General features: G+C 38.5%; 1 protein-coding gene and 1 pseudogene across 2 annotated transcripts; one reads left to right on the top strand and one right to left on the bottom strand.

The window, feature by feature from the left end:
- Positions 1–3,495: 3,495 nt before the first annotated feature.
- LOC125384658 (immediate early response 3-interacting protein 1-like) lies at positions 3,496–7,569 on the bottom strand. 2 transcript variants are annotated; one of them, XM_048414137.1, is made up of 3 exons: positions 7,287–7,569; positions 3,747–3,848; positions 3,496–3,672 (listed from the first exon to the last, which is right to left on the bottom strand). In XM_048414137.1, exons 1-3 carry the CDS (start codon positions 7,411–7,413, stop codon positions 3,602–3,604), a joined length of 300 nt encoding a protein of 99 aa, XP_048270094.1. In that variant the 5' UTR covers positions 7,414–7,569; the 3' UTR covers positions 3,496–3,601. The 2 variants fall into 2 exon arrangements, with proteins under 2 accessions (XP_048270094.1, XP_048270095.1); XM_048414138.1 differs by lacking the exon at positions 7,287–7,569 and adding an exon at positions 5,008–5,169.
- Positions 7,570–8,605: 1,036 nt separating this feature from the next.
- Positions 8,606–17,967, top strand: LOC125386935 (annotated as a pseudogene).
- Positions 17,968–19,131: the final 1,164 nt, after the last annotated feature.

A 19,131-nucleotide genomic window follows, 5' to 3' on the forward strand; every position in this document is an offset into this window, starting at 1 on the left:
TTCTCTAATTCAATTGGAACGATGTTTAGGTTCTGAAACCCAAAATAACAACGAATCGTTAAATTCGTTAAAATGGACTTTTGCTCCGAAGCACACCCAGGCAGGAACGCAGACAATTCAAATTTCCACTTTCCTCGCAGTATATATTTTAAAGCCAATCGCACGGAGATTTTCATCCAATAAACCAATATCTGATCTCTTTTACATGTACTTTTCTAAAAGAAATGAATACTTTAACGCGAGCATAAAAAGCTCTTCGTCTTCGCATTGAAATGATAAAAATATTCCAAGTAATTTAATATTGAAAATTTATATGTTAATTCTAAATAATGTAAGATTAGGATTTAATACGATAATAATTCCCGATCATTTTAATACAACAATTTTAAACAACGTAGAATTCGAATTCCTTTCTCAACTTTTTCACTCTCGAAGCTCATAACGAACTTTTGTCCACGAGAAACACGTAATTGGACGATCTATCAGATCCGGAGAAGTCGCAGCCTGTGAAAGGAGAGAAAAACGCGGGCACGATGATGCACAATGCGGTCTGCTCGGCCAATTATGGGAAGAAGATTTGTCGAGCAGCCGGCTCGCGGTAAAATGTGCGCGTTTACAATGGCCCTGTCTGTTTTACTTTCGCTAATCCCGTTTCTGCGCCACAAGCTTTTGAGCCTAATACAGATTGCTCAACATATGGCTGATGTCTTCATTAACGCGACAACGGATGCGTTTTTTAACGAGCTTCTTATAGCAAGATACGTCGCCTTCTATAATTATGGGACCTGGTAACAATACTGCTACCGACAATTGTATCGACACTTTCCGTTGGTTTCATCCGTTGCGTGTAACTCGATTTTTCTTGTGATATTTTTTAAAATACTGCCATTTTTCTTATACAGAGACGTTGATTAATGTTAATGCGTTAATTAAATTTTTACACCGATCAAAAGACTGAAAAAATAACCGTGTATTACAAACGATGAAAATCATAAAATATAACAGAATTACTTTGCAATCATTCTTTTGAAAGAATGACAAACAAGTTAAATAGACGACTGATCTAAGGATAACAAACCAGTGAAGTTCGGTGACGATGCTATCGCAGAGCAAAAACTATTGCTGAGTGTTGGTCGCCTAGTGAGGTCGCTTGTGGGTGGAAAGGAACGTTGAACGTGAAAAAAAACCCGACCTTCCCATTTTTACCTTGTGCAGTAATAATCATAAGGAACGTCTCGACTTGCATATATTTTATAACAATTAAGGGCCCTAATGGTAAAATATAAATGTTTAGTTTTATAACAGTTCCTTAGGATTATTGTGGTCCAGCTAATTATATTTGCATAGCTAATGGCCGCCTCGACCGGGGAATGGATTCTGAGTCACTGGACGTAACAATAGATAAATATAGAAAATACCTAAAATACAGTAATCATAATATAGTATTTGATGAGCGAAGAAAATCTCTACATTTTTATTCAAGTCTATTTATTCAATTACGTCGATAAACATGTTGATGAGTTGCATAAACAACTATGATCGATAGATAACAAACTTGCACAACATTCTCTCACAGGTTTTGAAAAGAAAAACAAAGAAGAACGGAAGAAATCAAGAAAGTTCCAGGAATATCTCTTTCCTCTTCCTCTTTTCTTCAAATTATATCTTTAGCGGTTCTAAAGGTTTCTGGTATCTTGTGAACACACATATACATTCCACGTTGTTCAGCACGCAGGTGCGCATACAAGTCGGAAAGGTTACGCAACAAGTTTGTATTCTACGAAAAATGGAATAGGCACTGCCGTGTATCAGCGCAGCTAATCGAGCAGCTTCAGCCATTCGCAAGAAAAAATTAAAAAAAGAAGGAAAGAGAGATTCTCTGATGAGGGTCGGTTATGTAACTTGGACAAGCATTACACGAAAGAGTCCAGGGAATGCAGGTCGTACTTGCAACTGTGGAACTTGCACGAGAGAAAAAAGCGGTGCAATTTTGATGGGCCCATACGTGCTCAGAAATTGTGTAAATGGCGGGGATTCGATTGCACGAACGTGTTTATCACTTCTATGACTATTACGGTGAAGGAGATCAGCCAGAAGTGATCCAGTCGTTATATCGCCTCACGATTTCCGCTCCAATCGACCGCGAAGGCGTCCAAGATTAATGGACACTATAAATTAAATCTAACGGAGGAAATTGAAATAGTTAAACCATTCTATTTATCGTTTTGAATATATGATTAAGCGGACGTAAACAAATGTGCGTTTCAGTGGCGATTTTCCGTGTTTAGTGAATCTATTTTAGACGTGAGACATGTATCTATATTTCAAGGTATAACTCGAGGAAAATAAATTGATCCTTTAAAGATAGATATAAGATTTTAAAGTTGGCAATAAGAAGTTAAGAAATTAGGAAATTTGTTGCACGTTGCTGAAATGTGACAAAAATTGAGTTGTTGGTAGCTAATGACAGAATGCAAAGTCAACATGACACTTGTTTATTGATTGCACGGAGATGTGTATGTATATATGTTACTTCCACCCCGAGAAAGCGAAGAAGGGGAGAAAGTTACGAGAAAATCATTGGCTTCCCGCGTGCGCCATCGCGTCGTCTATGAAGATACGAAGACAAACAGACATGAGCATCCTGTCCAACTACTTACACCTCACACCAAGTCGAACATAATTTACAGTACGTTCGTCTGTTGATTTATGATTTAAATTACCCGTGAGAGAGTACATTCGAAGACACTTAACGGAAAGAGACGACCTGTAGCGGAAGTTCGCCATATCTCTTCACCATGAATTTCCCCGTACTTTCAAGAATAAAATGTAAATGACTAATTGAGAAAATGAAACAAGTTCCGAGCACGTGTCTTGAGTAAATAGAATTTCGAAAAAAAATAAAAGTAAAAAGATATTCAATTCTTTGACGATTCTCCTAACGAAGTATGAGATTTTCAATTGTTGGCGTCGATAAAAAAAAATGGAACTAAATTGCAACTTACAGTTACATGTTGATGTCGCATGACAAACTTCCTTTTATAGAGTTGATGTTGCAATATGAATTTCGACGGTTGTTTCAAGTTTATTTGTAGACATTGGCAAAATGAAGTAAGTAGATGCTGTTTAGTGTAGGAAAAAGCAGATGTTTAGTGCAGATGGAACAGGAACTGCTAGATAACGTGGAAAGAAATATTCTAAAAAGTTCGAAATGATGAATGATATTTTAGATAAATATTTAAGTATATATGGAAATATATGTATTTTGATATGATAAAAGGTTTGTTGTGTATTACTGCATTATCGTATGAAGAATTTTTTGTCTTCACTACGATGATTAGAAAAATATGTAACACGTATCCAACATAATTAAACAATTGGAAGCTTATAAAATAATATAAAAATAAATAAGAAGTGATACAGATAGAAACAACATATATAAATACTGCTATCTTTTAAAATACTTGCAGTACAAAAATATGCTGAAACACGATATAATAAAAAATACTTTACTCTTCGATACAAAGGTAAAAATAAAAGAATGTAATTTTGCGTTTATGTACATCACTTTTCACAGCTCATTGTCCTTTTATTTACACCATCAATCGTTTCTTTCACCCAAGCACCAATTATTCACAATTATTGTTACGATATTTAGGAATATCAATGGAACTGCAACAAACAACATATTTGTGTTATATTTAAATTAATTATCAAACGAATTAAAATAATTTGTTTGTAATTACTTCGTGCCACCGTTCGTATGGACCTAATAAGGTTCAAAATTTGTGACTTTACTGTAGGAGGTTCTCCGAAGCCTTGAACATTTTGCCACGACGCCCAACCAACTGTAACAATGTTTAAACAAAAATTAAGTAATATATTCCAATATACAAGTAAAAACATATACATATGATTTATATATTTATCATACTACGCGATATATGTAAATACAATATGTATAAAATCGAGCTATCGCGGGGAGACGCGGTCGTTAGAATACGCGTCAACGGGAGTCGTAAATTCCCGTTACGATTAGAATAATCGACACCACGAATAGTTCGATCCCCGTATTTCGGTTAGGATAATCGGGGTGGTTAATGCGGTATAACACTGGGAGTCAGAGTTATAATAATGTATATTTCCAACACTTTATACAATCACACAAAGTAGTAACGCCGTTGATTAAGATAGAGATAACGAGAGAAGAGTTAGTCTTGGATGAGAGAAGGAGAGCTTTAGGCGCTCTGGGCCCTTGAGAGTTATGGGAACTGTCGGAGTCCTGGATAAGTGAGAGCCGTAGAAGACTCTAGGCCGTGTAGGCACCTTGATGAATGATGAAGGAACTCAGAAAGATACACGAACGGTGAGAGTTGTAGGAAATGCAGGAACTCTAGGCACCGTGAGAGACGATCAAACTCTAAAGCTTATTCTAATGTGAATACGGAGGAAAGCTTGGTATGGGTGTGCCCTTTGAACGAAGAACGCGAATTCGTTGCTTACATTTTTAGTTAGTAAAGTGAGGGCAATAATCCGCGATGTCGATTGGTTGGGACCAATGTTAGGAAGGAAGAGAGGAGGAAGAAACCTCCTATCAACTTGGGTCCTAAGCGACATTGTTTACAGGGAAACTCAGATTTTTCGTTAGGTATATCTCCGCTTTCTTCGTAATTCTTAAGAGCACATAACAAACCCAAGGACCCTTCTAAAAAACCAGCTGAAAACACTTCTGGAATTAGAAAGTCCTTTCTGGCAAACAGATTGACGTAAACCATGTGTGCGAATAATGCAGTTAGAATTTCGACTTTATGGTGGGTCCTTGGGCCTGTGGAGGGTTCGAAGGACGGCACGTAGACCGTTGGCTGTCACGCCGCGCGGGATGGAATGCAGATGTGTTGCGCGGCGTAACACAATAGATAACATAACCTACAAATTCTTCATTTCTATGCAGGGGAAAAGTTCAGTATAAAAGAATAATACAAACAAAAATATAATGATATTGTGTACCTTTTGCAAGAAATCTTTCTTCGTTTAAAACGCAGATCGCATTCAAACACAACATAGTAGCTTCAAAAAGTGTCCAAAGTGTAAACGCCACATTATATCGATATGATGAATGATAACATTGAGAATATCACGCAGCGCCACTAGCGTAAGGAAAGGTAAAACAGCTTCAACGCATCAAACAATCAATTTGTATTGATTAGGAACCGTCCTGCCATCTTCCGTGTTCAGCTGGAAACTAGCAATTAAAAAAGTGGCGTTATGCAGGAAATTTGAATTAAAATTTATTTTTACTGTGTCAAAATATATTTAGAGTAATCTCGAGCGATTTAAATATCGCTCGAGATTCCAAAAATAAGATAATCTTGGATTTCATCGATAACGTTTTACAAATGCTTGCAAAAATAGTACTATATGGAAACTAAGAGCCTTAAAACGATATTCGAAAGAATCGGTAGACTTTACAAGTAACTTAACAACGCGATAATACAACGGATGGTTGGGAGCATTATTCTATTTATAATAATTGAACGACAAAGCGCACCTTCTTGGCACTAACGCTTTAGGAACAGGAGTACGAGTGTTTCTAGACGATTCGACGCTCTCTTCTCAATTGAGTTACGTTAACGATTCATGTGTGCCGATTTAGTTATAGAACTTAGAGTTCATTTCATGCTACCCTCGATCGTTCATGACCTCTATCATCATTTTATCACGCGCCGTTCGAGGCACACGTTTATCACGTGTAAGGAAATTCGTGGATTTTAATATTCTGATATCGTTTTGCGTATGCAAAGAAAAGTCGGAATCTTCCATATCGTGATGAAAGTCACGGACGTATTTGACGTGTGCAAAAATCTTTCTTGTTTGTAGACGATAAGTATTCAGCAAAAGCTATGCTAACTCACAGCCTCGAACAAGTGTTGTATTACTGCAAAAAATTGCAACACAGACTAAACTCGCGTCGGCGGAAAGTATGCGTGAATCACGTGTACCAAATGTCACGTTTATGCAACTGTAGAAAATATTGCATTATGCTAGGTTTAAAAAAAGTTTGAGACAAAACTATCATTAATTTCAGGAAAAATTTCCAACCTGTACAATGCACGTTTTATTTGGCAACAAGACAATATGGGAAAATTGTTCCAAAGCCAATGTTTCCTCGACTAATTTAGATCTTCCACGAATTCATTCAAATCATTCATCATCCCCTAACAGATAATAATATTTTTCATATACAACGATAACGACTGCCTTAATTTTAGCTATCTATATAAATCACAAGATACTCTGATTCATTTCTCCGATAATTACGCAAATCGTATGATTATAGATCTTCTGTCTTCATAAAAATGTGTACTTTTCAATAAACTAGACGCAGCAATAAACATACATTATAATCAAACTTATAGAATCAATTCTAAGAAATCGTATGATTCAAATCCACATCAGTGTGCGAACTATTTCCATAATTTATGGCGTATTAGACTGTACCTGCTGCAATTTCACAGGGTAATAACGCGTTACCATTCACCGACTGAATTAAATGACGCTGAATGTGAAGTACACGAGTCTGACCGCTCATGTTCGCTAAATATCATCGGAGAAATAGAAGAAACAAACGTGGACTTTGGTCGGTTAACGAACGAAGAAAAATGAGAAGGTCGATTTGTGAACGTTAGATACCGATCAAAGCAAATATTATTTCAATCGTCGCATAATTGCAAAAGAAATGATATTCAAAGCTTGCATCTTTTCATCCAAGTAGATTGTAAATAATTATCATTTGTTATTGCAATCCTGTTTTCAGTCCGAATCATGTATTATCTAATCTATTGCCTGCAATAAATAATACTTGGGTGACGTCGAAACTGTTACCCAGGAAGCAAGAGTAAAATGCTTAAGCCGTGCAATTATGAATTACGTGATACGTTACGGTAACAATTTATGAGGCATAAGGTCCAATGATGGAACGAGAGGAAAGAATGTTCTGGTATCAGTTCGTGTGAACTGAAGGCGTGTACAATTGTACACTTAAGAACGAAATTCTATGTTGTCTTCGTTTTAAGAATTAATACGTTAATGGTCCAAATTAGACTAGTTTTTATAATACAATGTCTAAGTAATGTCTATAATAATGTCTAAGTAAAGCGATTATAGTTAATCGACCAAAATAAACGTAAAGAGCACTATAACGGTGATTCAAATTTGGTGGAACGTAGCTCGCGTCTGTCGAAATTATAGTTGAGACATTGTACGATGTTATATAATAAAGATTCTACCAGATTCCTCCATGACCGCTGTTGATATTTTCACGCAGATTTGTAAAATATTATGTAAAAAGTCGCAATGTCTAAGGTTGCAGTGGCCCAGTAAATATCGACGTTTTGTCCTCAAACGTAAATACATTCGACGTGTCCCCAATATGATTGCTGTATACTAGTAGTGGGGTGAGCGAATCGTTGATTGGCCAGTTTCAACAGAGGGAGCCTACCAGGTCCGGATCGATGTTGCTAAAAGCTGCAGCAAATGGGGGAATATCAGTCGCTAGTACCACCTCAATCTGACTAGAGACGACCGTTTTCACTTCACAATTTTACTTCGTTTTCACTTTGACTTTTAAACACTTTCGTATAACTTCAGTTACAGAACCGGATTAGGCGGATTTGCACGCAACATACAGTGAACAAAACATCAACAAACGCAGAGATTAGAATCAGACAATAGAGAGTCGACAGTTATATTCGAAGGTCTTTGGTGGATAAAATTAATCTGGTAAACCGGTTGTACGAGAACTGATTCTGCAGAGGCAACTCCACAGATTGTCCATGTGAAACCACGTTGTCGTGGGCGGTAAAGGGAGAGAAAAGGAGCTAAAAAGGGTAAGGAATACCTTACATATAAATATACATAACCGGAGCAGAGTTGAAGTGGTGGCGAGAAGGGAACACCAGTATGCTGGAAATCGGTGAGGCAGCACCGTGACTATGTAAACTACTAGCATATACTTGTGGCAGCGCGTGCGCAGAGTCGGACAACGTCTGTATCGACAATATTTATAAAGGTACATCGTAACGTGATAGATAGATCGTCGACGATCAAACAATCAAGTGAATCGAGGGTAAAAGAAGATTTAACCAAAGAAGAGGACAAAATCGGAGAACTGGGCTTTTCTTCGAACATAGGCAAAGAAGCACGCAAACTGGCTCCAGAGGTGAGGATCAAGCAAATTGGAACGAGGGAGGACCTGTTGTCCATAATACGGCACACAAGTAGCGATCATTTTTCGGAAGAACTCTAGCCGAAGATTGAGCAGCAAAACGGGTAAAAAGGAGACTAGCAATAGACCACTGTTTCCGAGTATTTTATACAAATAGAGGGCTCTTGTTTGCTGGATATTTCAAGCAAAAGCGTTACCAGGATCACTTTCATTCTCTTCCTGTAATTATCGACTTCTCGACTGGTCTACCTGTTGACTTGTGTTTTCCTTGGAAGGGAAGGGAAACCAAAGACCCCAATTTGAATAGTTCATCGTCGGGTTATGCCCTGGGTTGCCGCCTGTCTCGACCTGTTGGCAGCACCGATTCTGGGTTACTGTCTGGCCGTGAGGAAACTTGCACTGCAAGCCGGTTTTTTCCGGTAACACAAGCGGTGAACGCTATCAATACGTCGACTATATAAAAGGAGACTGCGCCGTGCGCTGATACGATGGCACCAAGCGTCGAAGAACAGCGCCAAGGTAAATCGATTAAATGGAACACTAGTAATATGAGTTTCATCTAATTGATATTATTTACTCGTACAATCACACCATGTTCGATATATTCGATAGGTAACGATGTTATTGAATAGCAATTCAATCGGTAATCAGGTTGCGAAACATTCGATGGGAAACGTTATTTATTTCTTATCTATCGAAAACGAACGCATCAGATTACTGTGCGTTATGCAATGCAACAGTCATCATAAAAAATTGCATGGAAATGCAATATGCAAACGAAATTAAAAAATGCCACCTGCGGAAATACCGGATAAAATAATGGCTTTTTTCATCGTTTGTTTTTCTCATTGAAACGCATTACGCTTTTTCGCTCGTTCTCTTTGAATTTCTCGATTCGTGTCAGCTAGATCTTTAGCTATTACACCGAAATTACCACGAAACCAGGCCACGGTTTCACGAATCTGTGATCTCCACTTGTAATAGGAGTGGTGACTATAAATAAAACACGATTTAAATAGATATCCGTGTCGTATGTTCGAAACGCGTGCGACGAATGAAAATTCAGCATGTAACAAATAACTTAAAATTGATAAACTTGTTGTTTTCATTGAACTCGCATGGAAAATGAAAACAATAAACAAACAAAGATTCACAGTATAAAAACGGGGAATCTGTACATAGATTTGCACTTGTCGCGCTATCTGAGAGATAAATTTATCGCGAGAGGTAAGTTTACGGCGTCTAATAACGGAGGTCTGTGGCCTAAAAAGTTAGTATGCATTGATAAAAAATATTTTGTCCTTTTCCATTTATCATCAGTTCAGTCGGACCAATTAGCGTGCACCTTTCAAAGAGGCGTTTCTGTCGCCTAAGGTTGTCCCCGGTTTTCTTTTAACGACGATAAATTGCGTGTCAATGAAAAACGCGACGGGTACAGTCACACAGTTCGTAAAAGCAGAAAAGATCCCGAAGGTCAGCAGGAGTCAGAGATGTAAACGAGAAAATTATGGTAACGACATGGATTATCATGATCCCTGCAATTATTGTAATCTCGTCGCAGGGGAAAATCGTTTCTTAACCTCTTGCGTTGCTACTATTTTTTATAAATATACATAATTAGCTATACGCTAAATCAACATTTACGGCGCTTTGAACAAATTTTAATTTCTATTTTGTAATATATTACATTGTGCTCTTCCTAGTTTTTACAACCTTATAAAATACTACAAATAGATATATTCTCTACATACGCATATACGTATACCAGATGGAGATTATATAACATGGTGGGAAAAAAAACATTATTTCATATTGTTCCTTTGTGAAATGCTAAATAATTGTTCTATGTTATTACGTCCCGGGACCTATCTATATTTCATGTATAAATAAAACTATTCTTATATATTTTATACTGCATTAATTTCGTCATACCATTGTAGTAACGATGGTAATAATAAAAAATTTATAACTATTGATAAATAGTTATAATTAATTGCTAATAAAAAATAATTATTCAAATTATGTATTGCTACTAATCTTGGGGCGCCGGTCACCGGTGACCTCGACGATGCCACGGCCAAGTTGAGTGCCGGCCACCGGTGACCCCTATGGCATTTAACGTGTTAAATAATGACTGAATGTTTCGCGAATTGTTGAATGTTTCGATGAAAAACAAGAATCACAGGAAAAGTAGTGTAATTTCAATTTTCTCGAATGCTTCAAAATGACAAATGAGACATTGACAAAGAAGGGTAGTTTAGCTCACTATATTTTACGCCGTACTATTATATTGTTTCCATCTAACGATACAAACGTAAATCAAAAAATATCCAATTATTTAAGCTCTCCTACACCCTTCCAACAACTAATGAATTACATTTAATTATTACTTTAGTGATGAGGGTTAACGACTACCGCAGGAAAAGGCTGGAACCATATGGAGAGGCCGTATCGCACGAGCTGTTTCTTCCGGACCATACGACGAATGCAGCGTTGAGAGCTCTGGCCCAACGAAACGCGATGCACGAGTGCGCTACATGGCTCGCAGGCGGAAATTCCGTAGCTGTAAGCATCAATTAGACGCGTGACAAACATCTAGTAAAGATGTGAAATTGAATAGAATCTGGAGATAAATTCAGTATCGAAAGGAGAATGCGTGCCGTTGCATTCGATCGAAAATAATCGCAAAAGTTCAAGAGATTTCAGTATCGAATCGAGAACAACAACACACGCGATTGTATTTGATTGAAAAGAATTGAAAATAGTTGAGAAAGATTCGGTATCAACACGAGAACGAGAATACGCTTCGGTTATGCTTGATTGAGAGTAATCGAAAAAAGTTGAGAAAGATTCAATGTCGAAACGAATGCAAGCACGCGCGATTGCATTTGATCGAAAATAATAGAACAGAGTTAAGAAAGAATTTTAATCGTTGCGCATTTGAAGAATCCGACCGGATGAAGAAACACGTGTTTTTTTTGTTATTATGTAACCGGAGCTGCAAGAATAGATTAGAATATTAGAACAGTCAAGGGTCGTATTTATACATAGATCGCGCTAACAGTGGACGACGCGATTAAACCGAGGCTAGTCAAGCCGGTCTACCTTTCTCCGACCGAACCGAATCTCGTCGTACGAGTTTTACCTTGCTTAATATTTTTAGTTCATGGTGTTGAAAGTAGCTTAAGATCGGCTCGTTATTTTCTCGATATTATGCGCTTTAGAAATAGTCGAGAATTGAACAAATATGACACGAATTCAATATGAAGACTACAACGGTAAAACGTGTCTTCACGTTAAATTTTAAATTCTATGTGGAAACGTATCTTAGATATTATAGGAAACTAATTATTTAATTCTGAAATTAACGGTGCATTTTTCCTTCCAAATTATATCATATTGAAATATTCCTATTTATTCTAATTTATCGTATTCTTTCTATGTGGTCTTGATATATATGTTAACAATAAGAGAAACCAACATGTAAATTCATATATAAATTACTCGCCATAATTATTAGGACATCTACACGTTATAAGCATCGATTGGAACACTTTGACACTTTTCTTTATCTGCTATATCTTACATTACAAAGTACATATGCCGCGAATGAAATAACAGATTTATAACGAAATTACTAGAAACGAAAGCACTCCATTCGTATTAAATATCAATATGTGCCCTAATATTTATGGCCGGCGGTGTTCTTAATTGAACAAAGCGATAATTAATTTTGACGAAGGGCCTGTAGCAACATGAAGACACTTTCAGTATTTAAATTGCATTTATTGGGAGAGAAAAACAAAAGTATAGCTTTCATATTCAAATGTGTTTAAATAATACAAATGTTAGTTTAGATCATGAATTTATAGCACGTGTCAAAATATGATATAGTTTTGGTTAATTTTGACTTGCATTCTGCTGGTTTACACAAATTATTGGAAAGCTACCTCCTTGTTGCAGCAATCTCTCCAAATATACAATACAAAGAAAGACAACTGAAAATCGATATAGTCTAATGTCTATTTAAATAAAATGCGTAGGAAGAAATATACTGAAATTTGAGTTTGCGAGTCGTCACAGTTAGTTGCATTTAAGAATTTTCCTGTTTGAAGATCCTGGACGCCACGTTGGTGATGCGAGCGCAGCGCGCCGAGGTCTTCGACTATTTTTCCGGGCAGCGGTTATCGCGTCATCTTTATCGAGTGCGTCTGCGACGATCCGGTTGTACAGGAGCGAAATTACAAGGAGATATTGCGGTACAGCGCTGACTATGTTGGCATGGATTCAATAACAGCCGAAGAAGATCTACGATTGAAGATAGCTCATTACATTCGATCTTACGAGCCAATGGATGAGAAGACGTATCCACGAATCCGTATCGACACCGGCAGCATGGATATCGAGTCCTGCAACGTGTCAGGCCATGTGGAGACAAATATCTTGGAAGCGTCACTGTTGAGCCGCATACTCTTTATTTCTCTCGGGTTGGTAATCCATCAAATTTTACATTTGTCATCGTTTAATCCTCATCTCAAATGTTCTAATCCTAGAAGCTCAGCCTTAGCGTCTTTAGTCTTAATTATAAGAATTTTTCGACAAGTGATAATGATAGCGATAATGAAGAAACGTGTTTGTTCTTAGATTACAAGCTTTTTTTTGCGTGGGGAGGGGAAAATGCTATTACGCATGCCCAGTGACCCGCATCACTGGGTTATGTGGGAGTCGGTCGGATGTCGTTGCCATACCCACTAAAAACCCCTCCTCCTTCTTCCTCCGCTTAGAGGGCAGACAACCCCGGTAAAACCTGTCGGCAGTCATCAGGGTTGTCCTTTCGTGCCTCGTTGTATCTACTTCTTCGGGCAGTTACTGCTCATGTCGTCCTCTTAGCCAGTTCAGAATACTGGACTGGTCTCCTTCTGCGGTTTTTCGTTGTTTCGTGTTCTTGCCCTCATTGCTCCGCGTAGTTGTTGTTACGCTCGTTCTCCTCCTTGCCACTTTCCAGGCCCTCGCTGTCACCCTCCTGTGACACATGACGGTCTTGCAGAATTGCCTGAATTTATTCCAGCTCTCGTCCTTGGCGGTCACCGTGGCGATCAGATTGCCCACGTCTATCTTCCCTCCCAGAGCGTTCTCCAGCTCGATCCTTCTGTCCGTCCACTTCGGGCACGCGAAGAGGGCGTGCTCTGCATCGTCGTTCGGGTCTCCACAGTCGAGACAGTTGCTGTCGCTATCCCTGCCAATCCTTTTCCTATAGACCCCGAAGCTCCCATGCCCGGTTAGCAGCTGCATGGTGTGGTGATCGATGTCCATCTTCTTTTTGGTAAATAGCAGCGCACTCGGTATTAGCTTCTTTGTGATATTTTCTTTTTTGTAGTTGTTCCACTCCTTCTGCCAGTCCTCTTGGGCCTTCTTGCGAATCCTCCTTCAGCTTGGAGCCGTCATCCATGCCAATTCTGGACCCATGGATCTTGTTCCTCTCGTAGGTCTCTCCGAGCATCTTTATCTTTATGTAAATCGGGAGATTCCCGGTCAACACGCAAAGTGCCGCGTGGGAGACGGTACGGTATGCCGTCGTTGTTATGCACAGGGCCGTTCGTTGTGCTCTTTTCAGCTTTTTCCTGTTCTTATCGGTATTCGCTGCTCTAGCCCACACCGGTGCTCCGTAAGTTACGATGGACTCCCACACATTGTAGTAGAGCCTACGAGCCAAGCTGGGCGGCCCGTTGATGTTGGGTAGAATTCCCCTAAGGGCTCCTATTAACTTGTCGGCTCTGTTACACACCATCTCGATATGCGCACCGAACCTCCGACTGGAGTCGATGACGACTCCGAGATACCTGATGCGATCGACCGTTTCGATGTCCGAGGAGCCCAACCTGAGTTTCACCACTCTCGGCACTCGCAAGCTTGTGATGAGCATGGCCTCCGTCTTTTCCCTCGCCAGGGTGAGCCCGACACTCGTGCACCAATCGTTGGCGATCCTTAGCATCGTGTTGACCTTGACGGAGGCATCTTCGTTCCTTCCGACGGAACATGTGATGGCCAGATCATCCGCGAAGGCAGTTGCTCTGACCATTGGCATGTTGTCGAGTCTCTCGAGCAACCGGTCGTATACCAAGTTCCACAGGAATGGTCCGAGGATGGATCCCTGCGGAACTCCCGCCGCCACCTCGTGCTCCACCGTGCCATGCTGGTTGCTCACGATGATCCTCCTTCCGGATAGATTACAAGCTGAGTCAAGGACAATTGAGCCAGGTCGTGGCGCTTGCAATTATTAAAAAGATTAACATACATAACTGAGCACTTCATTTAGCATGACGAGCCCTCAATTGTTTACACACAACATGTTTTAAAAGCATACGTATACGTATACGCATACGTAAAAACATACATATTGTATTTTTAAAATCTTGCTATCTTATCAGGGTTTGGTTCCAAAAGTAATTTCTTCTCGCCTGATCGTAATCTTATCATTGCTACGCCTCTCTTTTTGAACGTAATCAGAATATTCTACGATTTGGTAAAACTAAAGCTCCCCCGCTCTCTTTTGATTACAGCACGGCGAAAGCGAGTACAACGTATTGGGTAAGGTTGGTGGTGACGCAGTTTTAAGCGCACGTGGCGAGAGATATGCACAAGCGTTGGCCACCAAGTTCAACGCTATGCGTATTCCCGACCTGCGCGTGCTAACTAGTCGCGACTGCTCGTGGCGTGGAAGCGCCCCAAGAACACGTGGCAGCACTCAACGAACTCCACGCCGGTATCTGTGAGGGGCTGTCTTATGAAGAGATGCAGGAGCATTATCCGCAGGTAATTTCAGATCAAACGCGTCTTCCTCCTCGAAATTTCGTCACTGCTTGCATTGAATTACGTTTCAAGTGTTGTTGATCAAAGTGAAATAGCGAGTGAAGATAATTTATACTTTTAAGGATGATTCATCGAAAAATGTGTAAATTCGGTTTCACTTACTACTTGCCTAATCTTCTGACTGTATTTAAACGAGCCTTCAATCGGTTGAATTTATCAATCCCTAGCTCTAAGAGCTTTAATTTATTTGTGTAGTAAATGGTAGATAGCTGTAACAGTTATCATTGTAGGTTATAGGGTATAACGGAATCAGCTTTTTGGGTATATAGAGTATATATGGTTTATAGGGTATAAGCTTTTTGAATTAATCTAATCGTATCAGTATTATGTTAGAAACATTGTACTATAATTGACACATTTAAGATTAGTATTTGATCAAAATTTTCCCAGTGATCGATTAGTTAATGCAGTTATAATTTGTATTTCAATAAGTTTGGGATCCTAGATATGGAATATTTATTATCTATTAGGTTTGTCAATTTAATTCTCTAAGCGAACAACTTTCAATCTTATCTTGGAAAATGAATAATAACATAAATCTTCACGGATGACTCAAGCATTGAATACTTGGCCACTGGGGAAAAGTATCGAATGACTTAACGTCTGCGTTAACAGTCTGTAACTGATTAAAATTCAGTTGTATGCAAATTTATCCACTTACATCCACGAAATATTTGCTTGACTAATGAGAATGAGCGTTGAAGTTCAAAGAAATATTCCCAGTCAAGTACATAGCACATAGACGATAATCACAATGTTTCACGTTGCTAGATCGAACTCAATCTGTCTGATTAATCTGGACGAAGTTTTAGAACATGGACAAATGAATATTATAATTACAATACGAAGTTGATGTGTACTTATTAACCGTGTACTATAACGAAACTTAAATCATACCATGATTTGAATATTATATCGCAGGTCTGCTTTATTAAAGTTTATGTTTAAAATCAGCCATTGTTCCCTGACTTTGCATAAGCTAGGTTTTAATGCTTTGAGGACCTCGATATACGAAACATTCCATGACTTAGGCAAAAGTCTATATACTTTAGTATATAGTACATAGATAGCGTATATACCTTCTACATCTTTAAATCAATGCTTTTGCGTAGGAATCTGCATGGCGCGATCAAGATAAGCTGCGCTATCGTTATCCATGGGGAGAAAGCTACATCGACGCCATGCACCGCGTGGAACCGGTTATTGCTGAATTACAGAGATCCAACAACATCTTGGTCGTGTCTCATCAAGCTATTCTGCGCTGCATCATTGGCTTTTTCACAGATAAAAAACCGGAAGAGGTGCCTTACGCTGAGGTGCCACTGCATACCATCATCCGAGTCAGCAGCCAGGGTTACAATTACAAAGTGGACTTCTTCAAGTTACCCATCGAGTGCGTAAACACGACTCGCGTGAAGCCGAATAATTGTAGCGCGGACAGAACCGCGGGCGATGCTCTGCTCACAGTCCCAGCACATTTCGACATACCGGATCCTTGGCGAAATCTTGGCAGCGGACCCACTCTCGTACAACAACACTGAGAAACCGCTCGGAGATCCACGATCATGTCGAAAATTCGATGTCTGTTTGTTTGTAAGCCCTGGAGCTTTCAGCAGTGATGTCTTCTTGGAATATTTTTGCTTTTGAATTCAGGCAGGGGATGAAGATTTGAAATATCATGCAAGTATGGATTGAATATATTTTTAGTACGTATATATGTATAAGTAGATCGCTTTAAGGTATCTTTAAGAAATACAGATTCGATGAGACGGAAGATGATGATATCGGAGTCAATTCTAGATAAATAGATTGGATAGATCGCGTGAAAGAAACGACACGTAAAATCAAATAATCGTTATCGAGACTGGAAATTTATTTCTGAAATTTTCATTTTCTCGTGAATCCCGAGAAACTTAGGTCGTTTCAACTTTGACTTGTTTATCGTTGAGTTCCGTTACCTTCGCGGGATGTACTCCGATTGTCATGTTTTTCCTCGTTGATTCTGTTCCCATTGGCAATAATTTAGTATCCTGCTGCTGGAACCCTCTATACGTTATGTTTAAGCAGTTTAATTTTAATAATCACATACAAGTCAAATGTTACATTAAGTCTAATATGTCGCAGATGACTATCGCAAGAAATATTTTAATTGTACATCGTAAAATTCAGAAAGACAGGCAATCTTTTAAATTGTAGGAATGCGAAACATGTCTTTCGTATTAAATTCTATTTCAAAATATTGATATAATATATACAACGAACACACGACAGAACACAGACAGTTTTTTTAGTATTGTACTATTTATAGGTGATAGAATTTTAGATTTATGTATTTTCGTTTGCCTAGTTCCTAGCACAACGATTGTAAGCCTTGAGATTTGGTCGATATTAGGATTTTTATTACTGTAAAGTACAATTGAAAGATACTATATCGTAGCGTTATATAAAGTTTGACTATAAAACGGACCTGATATCATTGTTAACAAGGAAATAACGAATATTGTATTTTTCGAGTGTGTATGAGTGTTCGAACGATAGATGTATATTTCTACGCACAAAATTAGCGGTATACTGTGCTACGGTCTCATTAAGAAATGTCAAACATTCGAGCAAAGTATTTTTCTCTACGAAGGAAAGCGCGAGAAATAATCAACAGAGGCGATTAAGAAAGCAAAAAAATCTATATCGAATGGTGCCTTCTTCTGTCGATATACTGTTACGTTTCACTTAGAGTTATATTCTATCTCGTGGACCGCATAAATATGCATAATATTTTATTAGGCATCACGTGGAAATCTCCGAGCAATCCATTTATCCAGAACAAGCTCGAGGATTCGCAAAATGTGAATAGAATAAAAAATAAATAAGCCTTACGGAACTAATTTATTCTGAGATGAACTAAGTATGGCAGAGGGCAAATTAATTTTCTATACAAGTATACAAATGGCACAAGTTATCTAGTCCATTCATTGCTGAACATTCTGGTGTTCTTTCTTTTCTCTTTTGCTATGCGGGAATCGACATAAAAAATTATACAGCGTTCTAAATGTTAAGTCGTATTAATACCTTTTAAACTCCTTTGTTTGTTTGTTTTTTAATTGTATATTGTATTTTCGAGCTATCGCGGGGAGACGGGGTCGTTAGAATACGCGTCAACGGGAATCGTAAATTCCCGTTACGATTAGAATAATCAACACCACGAATAGTTCGATCCCCGTATTTCGGTTAGGATAATCGGGGTAGTTGTTGCGGTATAACACTGGGAGTCACAGAGTTATAATAATGTATATTTCCAACACTTTATACAATCACACAAAGTAGTAACGCCGTTGATTAAGATACAGATAACGAAAAGAAGGATTATTCTTAGATGAGAGAAGAAGAGCTATAGGAGCTCTAGGCCCTTGAGAGCTGTAGGAGCTGTCGGACTTCTGGATACTGTGAGAGCGGTAGGAGACTCTAGGCCGTGTAGGCCTAACATAACTTCCGCAATTAACATTCAATGACTCGTGTGTATGACTAGAATGATTCAATAGAAACAGGTACAGCTTTGAATAAGTTTGACTAGATAAAAAGTGATTATCAAGTAAACTGCGAACATGCATTTGTGAGAAACTTATGAACGTACGTAATATGCAAAAATATATAAAGTACGCAAAATAGAGTAGTCGTTAGAATATTTAGTAAAGCAAGTTTCTGCTTAGGTTGGATTCCTTCAGCAGTATCCATAAAAATATGAATTTGAATAAATATTCGCAGTTTACTATTCAAGACCCTGATGGAAGCTTAGACAAAGTCTTAACCACAAATCTTAAAAAATCAGCAAAAGTACAAATATTTCATAAAGTTTCACCATTGTTTCAATGAGAAACGACGAGATTCAATAAAATCCCGTCAGTATCCATTTTAAATGCCCCACCTTATCAATTTGGCAGTATAATCTCTTTGTTTTCTCGCCAAATGGAGTTCCAAGCTCCTCAGCATTCTGTCTTGAATCTCCTGGTCGTGAGACGAAGTACTTTTCCATAAACCAGTTC

This window comes from Bombus terrestris, unplaced genomic scaffold (assembly GCF_910591885.1).
Source record: "Bombus terrestris unplaced genomic scaffold, iyBomTerr1.2, whole genome shotgun sequence".
NCBI classification, from domain to species: domain Eukaryota; kingdom Metazoa; phylum Arthropoda; class Insecta; order Hymenoptera; family Apidae; genus Bombus; species Bombus terrestris.

Excerpts from the sequence above, each read along its gene's own strand:
- LOC125384658 (XM_048414137.1), bottom strand. The coding sequence starts at position 7,413 with ATGTATTTACGTTTGAGGACAAAACGTCGATATTTACTGGGCCACTGC. Across the intron at positions 3,849-7,286 it reads AGCGGTCATGGAGGAATCTG|TTGGTTGGGCGTCGTGGCAA; the intron begins GTAGAATCTTTA and ends ACATTGTTACAG. Across the intron at positions 3,673-3,746 it reads CATACGAACGGTGGCACGAA|TTCCATTGATATTCCTAAAT; the intron begins GTAATTACAAAC and ends TGTTTGTTGCAG.